Raw genomic sequence first — 16,662 nt, forward strand, 5'->3', positions numbered from 1 at the left:
GCTTCAATCCACTGGGGGCCTTCCTGATCAGCTCGCTAGGAGTGAGCCCTGAGGACCGATCCAGGGCATGTTCCTGGGAAGCTGACCCTTGGCAACAGTGAAGGAATCTCTGGTAAACCATTAACTCCCGTCATTCCACGTGTCCTCCCCCCCCCCCCCCCCGCACACAAATGGCTGCTTAAAGATACAGGCCTATTTGGAAACTACCATTCACAAGGCCCTTTCTGACCCACCTCCTCCAAACAACTTGGTCTGGGTATGGAAAGGCAAGGGTCTGGGCACGTCTGGGATTTCTCACCTGTTTTGGTAGAGAGTATGGGAAGAGTTGGGATGGTGCCCCGCCCTTTACCCTTTTGCTCCTTTTTAGATGGGGTCTCTACATGCTAGTCTGGATCTCACTATGTAGACCAGGCTGGCCTTGAATTCATGAAGATCTGCTTGCCTCTGCCTCCCTAGTGCTGAGATTAAGGTCATGTGCAGCCGTATCCAGCCTGGCTCATCTCTTTGAAAATGTGCTAGTCATTGTTTCTTCTTTTGTTTTGTTTTTGTTTTTGGCTTTGTGCTATGAGAAACGCTATGGGCCCAGACTCATCTGATTAAAACCTGTAGCAGACCCAAGGGGAGTCAGGTTTATATAAACCAAGGGCGTAGGTGCCGCATGGAGTTGGGCAGCAAGACTCCAACTTCCTTTCCCCAGCGGAGTCCTGATGAGATGGTGAGGTCGAGATGGTGGAGACCTGGTCTTAGGAGAAGACTGGACAGTTAGGGAACCTCTGTCAGTTCACTCAGCAGTTGGGTATACGAGGGCACATCCTTCCTTGCTCTGTGAGCCTGAGGAAGAGGTAGATGGGGGCCCCCAAGAGCTAGGTCAGCAGTTAAGAACTCTTGCTGCTCCTGAAGGGACCTGAGTTTGGCTCGCAGCTTTACATAGTGGCTTACAGCTGCCTGTAGTCCCTGTTCCGGGGGACCCAAGTCTCGATCTTGGTCTCAGCAGGCACCAGGCATGCATGCGGTACACATGCATATATACAGGCAAATGCTTATACACATCAAATACATTTTAAAATGAGAGAAGAAGTAGATGGTTTCTGATGACCTTTCCCCCATTTTAAAGGGAACCGTGATCAGTTCCTCTTTATAATGTGTCCCTGATCCCAACATGAAGCTCCCAGGCGACATGATTGACATCCAAATACCAGCTGAAAACTCAAAGCCGCGCCAGAAAGGAACACAGAATCATTATGAGACGTGATGCTTCTCAAGATACAAAAGTTCAGACGATACATATCAGGAGATGCACATGGGACTAGAGAGATGGCTCAGTGGTTAAGAACACTTCCTTCCCTTCCGGAGGACCTGGGTTCAGTTCCCAGCATCCATGTCAGGCTGCTCACAACCTCCTGTAATTCCGTGTGACATTGACAGACAGGCACACACTAAATAAATAAATAAAATTTAAAAAAGAAGATGCACACAAAACAGACAGGTAATTGTATTATGCATAACAAGTGTCTAAATGTAAAAGAAATAAAAGCAGGGGTCAGGCTGGGTGTGGCGGCACTACCTTTAATTCCACCACTCAGGAGGCAGAGACAGGCTGATCTCTTTGGATTGGAGTCTACCCTGGTCTATATAGTGAGCGACAGACCAGTCAAGGCTACTTAGTGAGACCTTGTCTCAAATACAAAAGCAAATAACAAATAACCTTGAGTCATTTCTTTTAAAAGATTTATTTATTTATTATGTATACAGTATTCTCAGTACTCTGTCTACAAGCCAGAAGAGGACACAGATCTCACCACAGATGGCTGTGAGCCACCATGTGGTTGCTGGGAACCGAACTCAGGACCTTTGGAAGAGCAGGTGGTGCTCTTAACCACTGAGCCATCTCTCCAGCCCCCACCTTGAGTCATTTTATACAGAAAGGAAACCCCACATGTCCGTAAGCAAACAAGCAAAGCATGGTAGCACCTGTTTGTAATCTCATCCCTCAGGAGGCTGAGGCAGGGGGAGCTCAAACTTGAGGTCAGCCTGGGTTATCCAGTGATGTTAGGGCTAACCTGTACTACCTAGTAAGATCCTTTGTTCTTCCCCCATCCCCCTTAAATACTAGGAGTGAGCAATAGACTGGACTCTGACACTAGGAGCCGTGCAGACCTGTCTGCCCCATTGCTCTGTAGGCTGAGGCAAGAGGATCACACGCGCAAGGTCTCCCAGGATTAGAGTTCAAGGTCAGCCTTAACAATTTAATGAGACCACGTCTCAAAATAAAATACTTGAAAAGAATCCTTCTCCGGGTCTAGCCTGGGAGGTATAGTCCTCACTTTGCGTCCAGGAAACTTTCTCTTTGTAACAGATGGTGACCATGACAGCAAGCCACAACCAATCAAATGCAGAGTTGTGGAGTCCAGCTCCAATGGATACGTCTACAAAACAACCCCCAAACCTTAAGGCTCAGAGAACAAAGATCAGGGAGTTGGCTGTGAGATCGTGTCTCCGAGGAATGCCAGAAGCTACACCCATAGAGTCTCACCAACATCACTGCCTGAAAATGAGCTGGACAAGGAGGACAGCAAGAGACACACTGGCATGGATGGAGGGGGACACCCAGAGGGTCTCGATCCCATACGAAGAAGTGCTGAGAATGGCCTTTCCCAGGGAGCAGCACTCCAACTGACTGCTCAGTACCAAATGGTAGGCTCTGAAATATACAAGTAACGTTAGATAGACTGAGCAGGTTGTACTTACGTGTTTAGGAATATATGTATATGTGTATATGTATGGTGTGTGTGTGTGTGTGTGTGTGTGTAACAACAACTCTGAAAACAGAGATCATGAATTTTAAAAAGAGCAAGGAGGGGATTATGGGAGGGTTTGGAGGGAGGAAAGGGAAGGGGTGGGGATGATGTACTTATAATCTATCTATATTGTTTTTTAGTTTATAAATTAAATTTATTTAATTTATAAGTGTTCTGCCTGCGTGTATGCCTGCAGGTCAGAAGAGGGCACCAGATCTCATTACGGATTGTTGAGAGGCCACCATGTGGTTGCTGGGAATTGCACTCAGGACCTCTGGATGAGCAGTAAGTCCTCTTAACCACTGAGTCATCTCTCCAGTCCCTCTATAATTTTTTTTAAAAGGTTGGATCTGCCATTTTAGGGTTGGCAAGAGATTTGACTCTAGAGGGGTTCTCAGGGGTCCAGGGAGATGTCCCCAGCTAGTTCCTTGGGCAGCTGAGGAGAGGGAGCCTGAAATGGCCCGATCCTATAGCCATACTGATGAATATCTCACATATCACCATAGAACCTTCATCTGGCGATGGATGGAGATAGAGACAGAGACCCACATTGGAGCATGGGGCTGAGCTCCCAAGGTCCAAATGAGGAGCAGAAGGAGGGAGAACATGAGCAATGAAGTCAGGACTGCGAGGGGTGCACCCACCCACTGAGACGGTGGGGCTGATCTAATGGGAGCTCACCAAGGCCAGCTGGACTGGGACTATTCAAGCATGGGATAAAACCGGACTCTCTGAACACGGCGGACAATGAGGGCTGCTGAGAAACCAAGGAAAATGGCACTGGGTTTTGATCCTACTGCATGTACTGGCTTTGTGGGAGCCTAGCCTGTTTGGATGCTCACCTTACTAGACCTGGATAGAGAGGGGAGGTCCTTGGACTTCCCACAGGGCAGGGAATCAGGACTGCTTTTCAGACTGGAGAGGGAGGGGGAGGGGAATGGGCAGAGGGGGAGGGAAATAGGAGGAGGGAAGGAGTCAGAAATTTTTAATAAAAAACATAAAAAAAAAAGGCTGGATCTGGGCAAGATGGATGACTCAGCAGTTAAGAACAGTGGCTGCTCTTCCAGAGGACTTAGGTTCTGTTCCCAGCATGCACATGGTGGCTCACAACTGTCTGTAACTCCAGTTCTAGGACGTCTGATACTCTTTTCAGGCTTCTGTGCACTGCATACATGGTGTGCAGACATACATACATACAAAATTCTCATGCACATAAAATAATAACATTTTAAAAATTAATTATAAATGGCTGGATCTACTAATTAATTACACATTGGTAGAATGTTTGCCCAACATGCCTGGGGCTCTAGATTTAGTTCCCCAGTACTGAAAACAAAGAAAAACCCCAGGTAATTGCATCTAACAAGGGAAACAGGGAAGTGACCCTGGCTGAAGGAGGGTGGAGAAGAGGGATGGATTAGAGAGGAAGTAGACTGAAGAATCAAGTGGCTCTGCAGGGGACATGGGTGGTGTGTGACGTCATTGTCACGACACGGAATGGACTTGTGGTGGCTCTCAGACTCACATCTGCCATCCCCGGGGGATTTAAATGGCTTCAGCGAATCTACATTTTCAAAGATCCATGGGCAACAGGGTTGGACTGAGAAAAACAACCACAAGGGAATCCTCGGGACAGTGTTAGAGAAAGATGGAAAAGCCAACATCTACACAAAGCTTAAAACGTTTAAAGACTCGGGACTATAAAGCTGACTCGCAGACAAAGCTGCTGTGGACCCAGGTAAACTTGGAGGGAGAGAAGCAACTACACAAACCTGTCTGACCTCTGCACAACAGAAACTTAAAACTTAAGGGGAAATGCCAGGCAGTGGTAGCACATGCCTTTAATAATACCAGCACTCCAGAGGCAGAGGCAGGGGGATCTCTGTGAGTTTGAGGCCAGCTCAGTCTGTAGGTTTCAGGACATTTGTGTCTCTAAAAACCAAAGCCAAAACCAAAAAATTAAGGGAAAATGTAAAGAATGGCAAAATGAAATGATTTTTTTAGTACTTTTTTTTTAAATTTTTTTTTTTTAAGACAGGATCTCACTCTGTAGCCCTGGCTGTCCTGCAACTTGATATATGTAGCCCAGGCTGACCTGGAACTCACAAAGATCCACCAGCCTCTGCCTCCCAAGTGCTGGGATTAAAAAACATCTGCCACCTTGCCTGCCTTTTTTTTTTGGATTACTTTTAATTCCACGTATGCTCTTGGGTGTGCCTGTGTGTGCACATTACTGCGAGTGCCTGTGGAACTGATGTTGTGAACTGTCTGTGTGGGTGCTGGGAACCAAGTTCAGGTCCTCTGAAAGAGCAGTATGCATTTTGACCCACTGAGCCATCTCTCAAGTCCCTAAAATAATTTTACAAGCTTTTGCTATGAGACCTCCGCTTAAGGGGTCTCTTAGTGATTCCTGTGCTGGGCTCCCTTCTGGGAGATACTTGTAGCCAGCTTCTTTGTTCTTTGGCAAACACAGCCTTGAAAGAACTCTCGGTTGCATGGACTGTTATAATACACGTGTTATATACACATAGAATGGGTCATTTGGTAATTCTGAGACTATGTCATATTCCACTCAAGTTTCTTCATCTTCCCGAGCTGTTCATAAAGTCTTCTCAAAAGCTTAAAACCGCACACAAACTTTTGACTAGTATGACGAACTGACTTAGGGTGAGCTTGTATGAGAAGTGTGTTTTGGTCCAGGCAGACAATCTGAAGCGGTTTGTGGAGGTCTGGAGTCTTGTTTTGGAAGCATGTCAGGTGCAGTGCAGCAACTAAAAGCTAGCCAGAGTTTTGCCACCATACTTGAGAAAACCCAAGGCTCTCTTGCAAATCTTCTAAATGGCCACTAGGGGACAGTATGGCAGTCATTAAAATTCGTGAGCTCTAATGTTATGAGACCTTAGACTTTCTATTTAAAATTTCTGTGCCTCAGTTTCTTGGCCAAGAATAGTACCTATCACATGGGGGTGGGTCTCATGAGCATTACTGAGTAGCTGTTACATGGTGGGGTGGGTCTCATGAGTAATACTGAGTAGCGATTACGTGGGGGGTAATCATGAGGGTCACTGAGTAGCTTTATTCACGTGCCTAAATCTGGGTACCTGTCCCAGAGTAAGCACTTAATGAATTATTGCTATTAATACTCTAATGCAGTTATATTAACTACTTTTGCTATTATTAGTCTTCTATCAATAAGCTGTTATACCTAAAAATTGTGGCTTTACCCTGTTCCCCAAAGGTATCAGATGTCAGCTAGGGATACTGTCTGTCATGGCTCCCATCGTAGGTCACTTGGAACATGGCACAAGTGAACTCTGAAGTGGACTTTCCCTGGCATGACTTTCTGGACACTGGAGCGGGGTGTCCACTCTCCTAGAGAGGGCATGTCACAAGGGCAATCCTAGGAAGGCGTCTGGCCATTAAAGGTCAGCCTGATCCTCAGCCTGTGGCTGCCTTGGGGAAGAGACGTACTCTCTGAGGCTACAGACCTATGACCGAGCAGGAGAGAGCACCCTGGAAGCTGGCCAGCCAGCATGTCTTCCAGCAGGCCATCCGCTAGTGAAGGAGGACTCTAATTAAACATTCACCTGTCCAGGCATCATGCCCTGCAGGCAGCTCAGGGACATTCTCAATATCACCACTACACTCTGTCATGATTGCAAATGAATTCAACTTTTCAAAGGGCTTTTTTTTCATCCACTTCTTTTTTTTTCCTTTTTCAAGAACTTCTTGGGAAAAGTCACGGTTGTCAGATGAGAAACCCAAGGCCGCAGAATCCAGTCACCTGTCCAGGTCTTTGTGCCAAGAACACCTCAGCATTGCACCCCCCTGGAGGCTCCAGACCAGCGGTTCTCAACCTGTGGGTCGAGATCTCTTTGGAAGTCAACTGATACTTTCACAGGGGTTGCCTAAGACCATCGGAAACACAGATATTTACATTACAAGTCATAACAGTAGCAAAATTACAGCTATGAAGTAGCAATGAAGATAATTTTATGGCTGGGAGTCATCACAACATGAGAAACTGCATTAAAGGGTCACAGCATTAGGAAGGTTGAGAAGCACTGCTCTAGAGGGACCAATGGGTTGGGCATGGGCTAACAGGGTCTGGAGCCTTCATGACCCCCCAACACCTAAGAAATAAATAATCATACCACAGTTCCAGAGCAGCACTCTGTGAGGCCATGCTGCGGAGGTTTTTGTTCCATTTCCTGATTGCGCCCCTTTACACACCCAGCCTGGCTTGGGTAGAGGGTTCATCTGAGCCAGGGCGGCGTGTGGGCTGCCCCTGGCAACTACAAGGCATCTTCATCCCATGAGAGGGGCCACTCTTGCTTGTGGAGTCAACGATACAGGTGGAACCTCGTGACTGCATAGCTCCCAGCAGGTGCCTGTCACTGACTCTGCTCTAATGAGGGTTGCAGATGGGAGTTCAGGGTCCAGAGAGTGACTAGTTCTCCTGGGCACACCTGCCTCCTCAGAAGCCTTTTTCTTTTGGTCTGGATTTTTAAAAAAATATTCATTTTTATTAAAGTGTGTGTGTGTGTGTGCGCGCACGCATGTATTCACAGATGATGCCTGCAAAGGCTAGACGAGAGCACTGGATCCCCTGAAGGTGGAGTTTCAGGCCATTGTGAGCCACCTGATGTGGGTGCTGGGAACCTAACTCTGGAGGAACAACTTTTAACTCTGGAGTTATCAACTCTTGTCCTGAATTGTGTTTGTTTACAATTTATTTTTATTTTAGTGTGTATTTTTTACTTGTATGTGCAAACACTGCAAGCATGCTTGATGCCCATGGAAGCTAGAAGGAAGAGGGCATTGGATTCTCTGGAACTGGAGATACAGACATCTGTGAGCTCCATGTGGGTGCTGGGAACTGAACCTAGGTCCTCTGCAAGAACAGTAGGGCTTATAAACACTGAGCCATCTCTCCACCCCATGGATTTTTGTTTGGTTTGTTATTTTTGAGACAGGGTCTCTCTATGTTGTAAATGGAAACTGCTCATTCATTTCCTGGCAGCCCGAACACTAATAATAACACAGAAACCATATTAATAACAACACTGTTCAGCCTATTAGCTCAGGCTTCTTATTAACTAACACTTACATCTTACATTACCCCATTTCTATTAATCTGTGTATCACCACAAGTTTGTAGCCTACAGGTAAAGGTTCTGGAGCATCTGCCTCTTCAGTAGGTACTTGGCGTCTTCCTGACTCCATCTAATTTTCTCCTCTATCTCTGCTTGAAATTCCCACCATGCTCTATTCTACCCTGTCATGGACCCAAGTAACTTCGTTATTCATTAACCACACTGAAGGACTTTCCACACCACTCTGTAGTCCAGGTTGACCTGGAATTTTCAATCCTCCCACCTCTGCTTCCAAGTGCTGGGATCACAGGTGTGCCCCACACCCAGCTGTATTTGCTTCTTGAGCCCTTTCTTACTCAGGATTTCCAATGGAGAAAGTCTAGTAGAGTCCTTCACACACAGCAAATGCCAAAAGGCCTATAAGTCCTAGAGAATTGAGGAGTTTTTTCTGGTCCCTCTGCTCCCCTGCCCACCGCCACACACACACACACACACACACACACACACACACACACATGCCCCAAAACAGTCAGAGAGCACTGTGCAGCAATTGAGAAAGGTTAGGATATTTTTTTTTCTTCTATGATCCTCCTGTCCATGTCAGAGGCAAACCAAGGAAAGTACCAGTGGAGCACCTGATGCTTCCATCACCCAAACCTCAATCTGATGAGTTAGGCCCGTTGGCCACCTTAGCCCACCATCCCAGCTCCAGACTGATGAGGTTAGACCTGCCGTGTCCCCAGCTCCAGACTGATGAGGTTAGCCCGCCACCATCCCAGCTCCAGACTGATGAGGTTAGCCCGCCACCATCCCAGCTCCAGACTGATGAGGTTAGCCCGCCGCCACTCCCAGCTCCAGACTGATGAGGTTAGCCTGCTGCCACCCCAGCTCCAGACTGATGAGGTTAGGGCTGCTGCCACTCCCAGCTCCAGACTGAAGACATTCTACGGTAAACTCTGCTTACTTTGGAAGGAAGTTGAAAAGCACAGTCAAAGTGGTGACAGGGAAGAGCTATCACAGGTGTTGTGCCTGTCCCAGCCCCTCAGTCCTACTTCCTTTTCCCATCAAATCTGTAACCTGCGGACCTTGAGGGCAGGGCAGCAAAAGGCTGACACGGACGCCAGAGGGACACACACACCATAGGTACAAACCATTCATTTTATTTCCAGCATTGGTTTATACAAACTTGCAGGATACAAATGCAGAGCTCATCGGGGTTCTTTAGTACCTAACCTGGTGAGACTGTCACTGAGAGGAGGGAGCAAGTTCTCACCTACCTCATCCAGGTGCCCCTCCTCCAGCAGAGGATGATCGGCTAGATAGATGCTCAAGGGATGCTACAGCCGTGTGGTCCCAACAGAGACGCTGCTCATCTAACCTTAACTCTTTGTCTAAGGTCACTTTCATACTAAATAAAGACACTGAGATCATAAATTTCCTCGTATGGTTTATTGTCTAACACTAGCAAATCAAATTGGCCCCAAATATATGCATAAATAGATATGTATATATATATTTATATATAGTATTTGTCCTTATTTTTAAGAGCTGCCAGGAGGAGGGTGCCTAAGAGGGAAGGAAGGGGTTCCATCTTGCAGAAGTAGCCCTGCCCCCAAGAACATGCCTTTCGCAAAGACAGGAGAGCACACTTGCCACTTGCAAGCTGGCTTCCTCAGAAGTCTTTAAAGTGACAGTAGCAGTATTTGATCGCAGCCTCTTGGTTTTTGGTGGAGGAGGTAATGTTCATTGGGAAGGCCCTATGTGGGTACCCAGGACTTTCCCCAGGAGGGGTGCTTACCCTAGGCTTATATCTGGGCCCCGTTCATTCATAGCAAGAGGTTGGAGGCTGGGAAGAGGGCCAACAAATGCCAGAGTTGGAGGTCAGGTATCAAAGGCTGGCCGGAAGTGCTGTAAAATTCCCAGACACATCAGTTCAGACCTGGGGTGAAGATTCCATCCTGCCTCAGTCCTTGAAAGGCTAGAACCTCCTTGCTCACTTCACTTGTCAGGAAGCGAGTTTGGAAGGCTGAGCTAGCACAGGCCTGAACTCCAGCCCACAGTTTTGCCGACGCACTACGGGCTTCTTCTTGAGAAAGACTAAGATGTGACATTGACTGTGGGGCCCTCCCCCGTCAAGAATGAGGCTTCAAGTCTGGATGCCAGACCAATGTGACATAAAGACTCCCAGAAAGAAAAGGCCTAGAGGGAGCTGGGTGTGACGCAGAGTGGGCTCGGGAGAAAGCTATGAGAGGCCTGGGAGCCACAGCCTCCACCCAAGAACACAAAGGATCCCAAGCACTTTCTCTGGGGCTTCACCTTGGGTCTTGGGTCTGTCAGGGAACAGACTGGCTTCCTTCAAACTGGCTAGCATACCATGCCAGCAACCTGCTGGCCTTTCCTCACAGAGGGATGAGGGGGGTAGGTGGTCCAGGGGCCCGTGTGAGCACTGCATGACTGCAGTTGTAAAGACTTCCTTCAGGAGATTCACACGCCTGACAACCCTTAGACTGCCTTCCAAAGTCGACAGTGAAGTCAAATTCTTCGAACAGGAATTTCAAAGGAATGTCCTGCTCCTGCAGGATGCAGTCGGGATGAGCCTGAGGACCAGTCCTTTACAATGACTGGGTGATGGGAAGGAAGCCACTGGGGCAGAGGGAAGGACAGGGACCCAGATTAGGGACAACCACCTCAGTCTCCTCACAGATCACCAATCCCTTCCAGACATTGCACATTCTGGAAATAGATATGCTTTTAAACAAAAGCATAAAATAGGTCTACCTTAAAATAAGTCTTTCCTCTCCCCTTCTTTGGATCAAAAAGGCAAAGGGCATGGTTTCTACATGCTAAGAATGGTATGGACAGAAAACAGATCTGGGCGGGAGCTGATAAAGGATTGACAACCAGACAAATACGTAGATAGATATTACATGGGTAACTATGACATGATCACTTCCATAAAACATATATTAAGGCATGTAAAGCAACATAAAGAGTCAGCTTTATGAAGGAAATAGAGGGTGAGAGTGGTGGAGGAGGTGCAGACATTTCTTGGCATTTAACGTGTATTTCTAAAAATACCACTTTTTTTTTTTTTTAAAAAAAGGAGAGATAAACACAGGGGAAGCCCTAAAAACTTTGTTTCTTGTGGAACAGGGTATGGAGAGAGAGGCTAACCTGGGAGCTAGTCCCACTATCACCTTTAAGTAAGAAAGTACATATTTTGGGTGCTTGGACTGTGTAGACAGGGAATGTCACCAAGGGGCACTTTCCAGAAGCCTGACAGAAGTAACTACGGGTGGAATCCTCCCAATCCAGAGTCTCTCACAAGCAAGACAATATGCTAAGCACCTAGAGCAGTACCTAACACACAAAAAAGTGCTTGACTAGTATTTGTTGGATGAATTGTCATCTTTACTTGCATATGAACCAGTAACTGTCCCAGCCCATGAAGGAGCAGCGATGGATAGATGGGAGATGATGCGGCTGTTTCTTGGGACCACTGACGCTCAGGCTGAAGTCTCTGGGCTAGTCTTGCAGAGCAGGGCTGGAGATCGGTGTCTGCAGCTGGCCTTCCTTCAGTGCTCTCTGGCTACACTCACTCACAGGAGGTGGAATAGAGGAAGACTATGCTCTGCTCCCGTCTCTCCTGGACCTGTCCTCCCTGGGTAGGTGGGTTGTGAGAAAACCCAGCCTCTGGTCCCGCTCTGGATGCCTGAGATGAGGAGTAAGGACCTAGAACCTGGCCTCACATTCCCTCCGCCCAGGGTTAACCCTCAGCTGGCCCACAGTGCTCTCCAGGTTTAAATAGGTCAAGAAACTGGCTAGGTAAGGCTCCAAGGCTGACAAACAGTCAGGACAGACAGTAAGACAGTCCTCTCTGTCCCTGACCCTAGAAGAGATACAAACAGCAGGCCTCGACACAGATGGAACACCTCCCAGGCTGTCTCACCCATCATCCCCTTCCTCCACACCTTGCTACCGAGCACCTCAGCTGAGGCCGCTGTGTGCCTAGCGAGTCCTCTTGCGGCCACCTGCTTCTGAGGAAGATGTGAAAGTACAGGGGTGACAGTCAGGCCCTCGACTTGGCACGACCCGGAGGCTCCACTCTAGGGAAGCCATTCCTAATCTCCCTTACATTTCCCTCCTTCCTTACATCCTCCTTGCCTGTGGAAAGTGTCCGACTTTCCCTTCCTTCAGTCTCCAAGCCTCTCTCTTCTTCCGTCTGCTCCTGCTTCCGACCTGCCCTCAGACACTGCACAGACCTGCTGTCTTCTATCCATACCACACCCAACCCCTTCAGGAGCCCGGGGGCCTCCCCCTAGCACTCCTCATCTTCTCTTTGGCTCAAGCAGGGCGGCTGGTCTCCAGGGAACTCATCAGCATCACTGTGTCAAAGCCTTGGGCCTCGCTGAGGCAGCTGGGACTGAAGGGGAGGAAGATGATGGCAGGAGTCGGTCTCTCACTGTTCCAAGGGATACAGTCTGTCCTGTCTTCACTTCCAGTCCTCACCCACAGCTGAGGGCATGCTCCTCACCAGGACACGGTCTCCATCAGGGGACGGTGCGGGAGAGCCACACAATGCCATCCAGAACTGCACTTGAGCTCTCTGTGACCGGGGCATCAGAGAGGATGACACCTTGGCCTTGCCATCCACGGCATGACAGTGCAGGCTTCAGGGCGAGGGCAGCAGATGTGGATTTGAAGGCATCCATGCTTCTTTCCGAAGAGACCTGGATCCCAGCCTGGTTCCCCAAGGCATTCCCACTGTGGGTGCCGTGGGTGCAAGGGCAGGGGGCCAGGATGAGGAGCCAGAGTCCCAGGTGTGCTATCAGAAGGTGGCTCTGTGGAGCATCACAGCATTGGCCTCAGCCAGGGCTTGCACTAGAAAACAAAGACACAGATGAGACAAGAACCCAGGGCTACAGCTACAGCCAGCTTCTCTGGGGAGTAGGAAGCTTCAGGACCGGGAGCTGAGGAGCCACCCCTTCCCCAACCTGGAGAGAGGGGAAGGGAGGGTAACAAGTTTCTTTCCTGTTCCTAACACAAGGCTATTGCTGCTGGGGGTGGGGTTAGGAAGAGCAAAGCCAGGTTCTAGCACTGCGCTCGGCTACATCTGGGAGTGGGGACACAGCTTCTAGGGGCTTCTTAGGGTTCTGTGGCAGGATTGCCATGGGTCTCAAGAGACGGAAGCTGGTTAGCAGACAGGAAGTATAGGGTAGCAGGTACAGAGGTAGGGGGCCAGGAAGATACTTTCCCCGAGCAGCAGACACGTGTGAACTTTGCACCATTCCCTTCTGCTTGCAGAGAAGCAGAGTCATGAGCATCATCATATCTAGGAAGCAGCACGGGCAGCCACCTGCAGCCAGGACCGCTCGGAGACATTGGTGGCTCAAGCGGACTAATGGAAAAGGACACTGCGCACAGGGCACCGGGGTGGGTTGAAGCAATGACAGGGCGTACATGACGGGGGTGGGGGGGTAAGGGAAGGGCCCCCCTCCCTGGGGTGCATGAAATACAGTAGAAAAGTGCTTACGTCAGAGCTCAGACCCGCATGGTATGGCTGCTGTCGGCGCCCCGTGGGCGTTCAGACGGTAGGGGGTTGATTGGTGGAGTCGGGGAAGCAGGGGAGGTGGGAGGGCTTGGGGTGGCACATTGCACTGGAAACAGAAATGAACAGGGCAGTGAATAGAAGACAAAGGGTACTGGGGAGGAGACTGGGCAGTCAGAGCAAGCGAGGCCACTCCCTGGGGAGGGAGCAAGGCAGGGAGGCAAGCGGAGAGAGAAGAGTTGGCTTGGGGAGCTCGCTCAAGCAGAGGCAAAGCTGTCTTTATTCCCAGGGTGCAATGGAGGATAGTGAGTCCCCGGAGGAGCCCGGGGCCAAACCCAGGCTCTGCTAAGATCCAGGGTGATGGTGCATGAGGCTGCACCCCATTCTGGGACAAAGACTCCCTTTGGGACTCTCACATTGGAAGAGTCAAATTCTACTCTGTGCAGACAGAATGAAGACAGAGTGTCACTTCACACCAACTACAGCAGTTAATCATGATAATGATTAATAGTGCAACAAAATCACATCAGTCCACAACGCCGGGTCCCCACTTAACAGAGAAGTAGGACAGTCACCATGATGATCATTTCCAAAGAGCATAGGCATAAAGCCATCTATGCCAACTTTGGTGTGACCAAGGGCTCAGAAGTAACACCCATGATCATGAGAGCGCCCATGTTGGCCGGCCCAGCAGAGGACCCTCAGTCCACTCATGTAAAATCGTGTTGAATTCTATAATTGTGACATTTGAACTGATGAGATTTTACTCTATCATCATGATTCCCTGTGAAGAACAGCAAAGGGGAAAGACAATGACAAGGAGTCCTTTAAGGGGTCACTAGACTCTTGCACATCCTCAGTACTGCCAAGGTAGAAGGATGGCAGAATGTCCTCGCTCGGGCTCAGAGAAGAACCAGACCTCAGCCAGGAGCCACGCTGCATTTCCAGGATGTGGCACTAAACTTCCAGGTCCTTGCTTCCCATCCTGGCATCACCTTCCCTGACTTCTGTCAACACAGGGCTCACGCAGCTCCTCCTTCGCTATGGGCATAGCCCCAGTGTGCTCACAGCCCAGGTTGCTCAAGCAGATGTGAGAGCATGTCTACCCCACATAGCATCATTGGTGCCTGACAACTCCACATGGTTACATCATTTTACATAACTTAGATATGTGTTCGCACACTTTCAAGCCTCAGTGTTTCCATATTAGCCCACATCCTTGGCACATCAGAGGCAAAAGCACTCACCAATACTTTCCGACACATTCATAGGCACGCCCGTATCACCAAAGGGGGCCACGTATGGGCTATGTTCAGATTCTAAAACAGTCAAAACCCAACACGTAGGCAAGGAAGCACCCAGGGATGTCAAAACAGATGTTCTAACAGCTGTCTAGTGAGGCTCTTGCAACTGACCCACAGAGTCCTGTGAAGTCCAGTCACCATCATTCACAGTTCTAATAGGTGTTGACCTATGGGTGTTCTGACCCACAGACTGGAAATGGGGCCCAAAAAAGGGAGAGAAAGAGGGGAGTTGAAAGCCCTTGTGTAGCTCTAACAAGTGAAGAGAATCCATTTTATGAAAAGTAAAGATAACACTTAAGTTACAGAACACACTTAGGTTACAGAGAGAGCCACATAGAGAGATGGCAGCTCCTGGGAGCATGCCTTCAACAGAGGTCAGGAATATAAGGTTATTGAGAGCAGTAACTGAGGAAGGAAAAGGCTGTTATGTGAATATTATCTCTTTATGGAAATAGACACACTAAATATATATTAAGACTATATCCTCTGAAACAAGCTAACTTCGAATGTGTAGCAAGTCCATGTTGGACAGATGTGGTACCACGGTGCATGCACACCTGCAAGCGGGAGTAGCCACACACTTATGAGTGCATCCACCTCTCCCCTGGTACCCAGACTCACTCACAGTGCCACAGGGTGTACACTGTGCACAACATACGGGATAGGCCTCAGCATTCCTGACACACGTAAAGCCAGTCACACATAAATACACACATTCACAGATGTCACACTCCACCCGCACACCGTACACTCACACATACGCACACACATACATGTACCTACATCTGCCCTCAAACATTCCTTTACCTACAAACCAATCATCCAGACACACAGATGCACATCTAAGAACATCACCGGATACAGATACTGCACATGACATCTGTGCCAGGGACGCAGACTCAGAAAGGCCACATCTTCTCATTGGGTACACACTGATTCAGCGTGTAGCAGCCAGGTAGACTCACAAAACAGAGTACTCCTCACCGGTTACATGGTCTACGACACACACACCCCTTTAGCTCTCCATGCCACGCCCGCTGTTCTCGGGACCTACGCCCAACTGTCCTCCCTCCTAGTGTCCTGGGTGTGAACCTATGCCCACACTGCATGTGCCCAGGACTAGTTCTTGCTCTGGGGCCTCTGGGCCACGGGCCAATGATAGCAGGGACAGTGGGCTAGGGCTGAGGTCTGGCCCTACCGTAGCCATTTTTTGAATTGTTGGGGGTTTGGTAAAAGCATAGTGACTATTTGCTTTCAGCACACAGACCCTGAAATGCTGTCAGGAAAAATCTGATGGGCCTAGAGGTTTGTTCTCATAAAACCTGGAACTGTTGGGTAGCAGTGGAGAAAGCCGGGGGTGTGGCAGGCCTGAGGGGAGTTTTTAAGCATTGTATGTGCTGCCCTCTTGAAATAGGAAGTGACTTTTGCCCAAGCATGTGGAATTTTGGTGCAAGTTCAATTCAGGTTCAGATTTCTTTTGTACCTAAAGTAAGTAAGGAGAGGTCACAGGAGGCCTCCCTGCCCGCAGCCAAACTGGTTCTGCTGCCTTAGCTACAGGAAAGGAGCTGGTCCCTCATGACTGGCAGCGCCAGTCTGTGGAGAGCCCATCACTGGAGCACCTGCGGCCTCCAGAGATTCCTCAGTCCTTCACCCCGAAGTTCATCACTCTCTAAATGACAGCAGGTTCTCAAGGTTTAACGGCTGTCTTCTTTGTTGGGACTTACAACCCTCCTGCTGTAATATGCGTATACAAAGTTAGAAACAGGACAGGGGGTTCCCATTTCAACTTCGGCTCTTTCTGACTCAAATAGGTCTACAGAATTGCCGCGCAGTCATCGCCAAAGCACTAAAACCTCGGCACTGGGCGAGGGGCTGCCATCTGTTGCTTCTGACCCTGGCTCCGTCTGAACTGAAGA

At 48.9% G+C, this 16,662-nt stretch overlaps 1 protein-coding gene across 4 annotated transcripts in view; it reads right to left on the reverse strand.

Moving 5' to 3' along the window:
* Nucleotides 1-9,088: 9,088 nt before the first annotated feature.
* Plekha6 (pleckstrin homology domain containing A6) overlaps nt 9,089-16,662 on the reverse strand; it is a 49,395-nt gene continuing 41,821 nt past the window's right edge. For all 4 annotated transcript variants that reach the window (XM_057769187.1, XM_057769186.1, XM_057769189.1 and 1 more), the window contains 2 exons: nt 13,428-13,551; nt 9,089-12,775 (listed from right to left, as the gene is read on the reverse strand). In XM_057769187.1, the coding sequence (XP_057625170.1) occupies nt 13,436-13,551 (116 nt within the window). In that variant the 3' untranslated portion in view covers nt 9,089-12,775; nt 13,428-13,435. The remainder of the gene's footprint in view (nt 12,776-13,427; nt 13,552-16,662) is intronic.

The sequence above is a fragment of the Chionomys nivalis genome, chromosome 5 (genome assembly GCF_950005125.1).
Source record: "Chionomys nivalis chromosome 5, mChiNiv1.1, whole genome shotgun sequence".
In the NCBI taxonomy this organism is placed as follows: Eukaryota; Metazoa; Chordata; class Mammalia; order Rodentia; family Cricetidae; genus Chionomys; species Chionomys nivalis.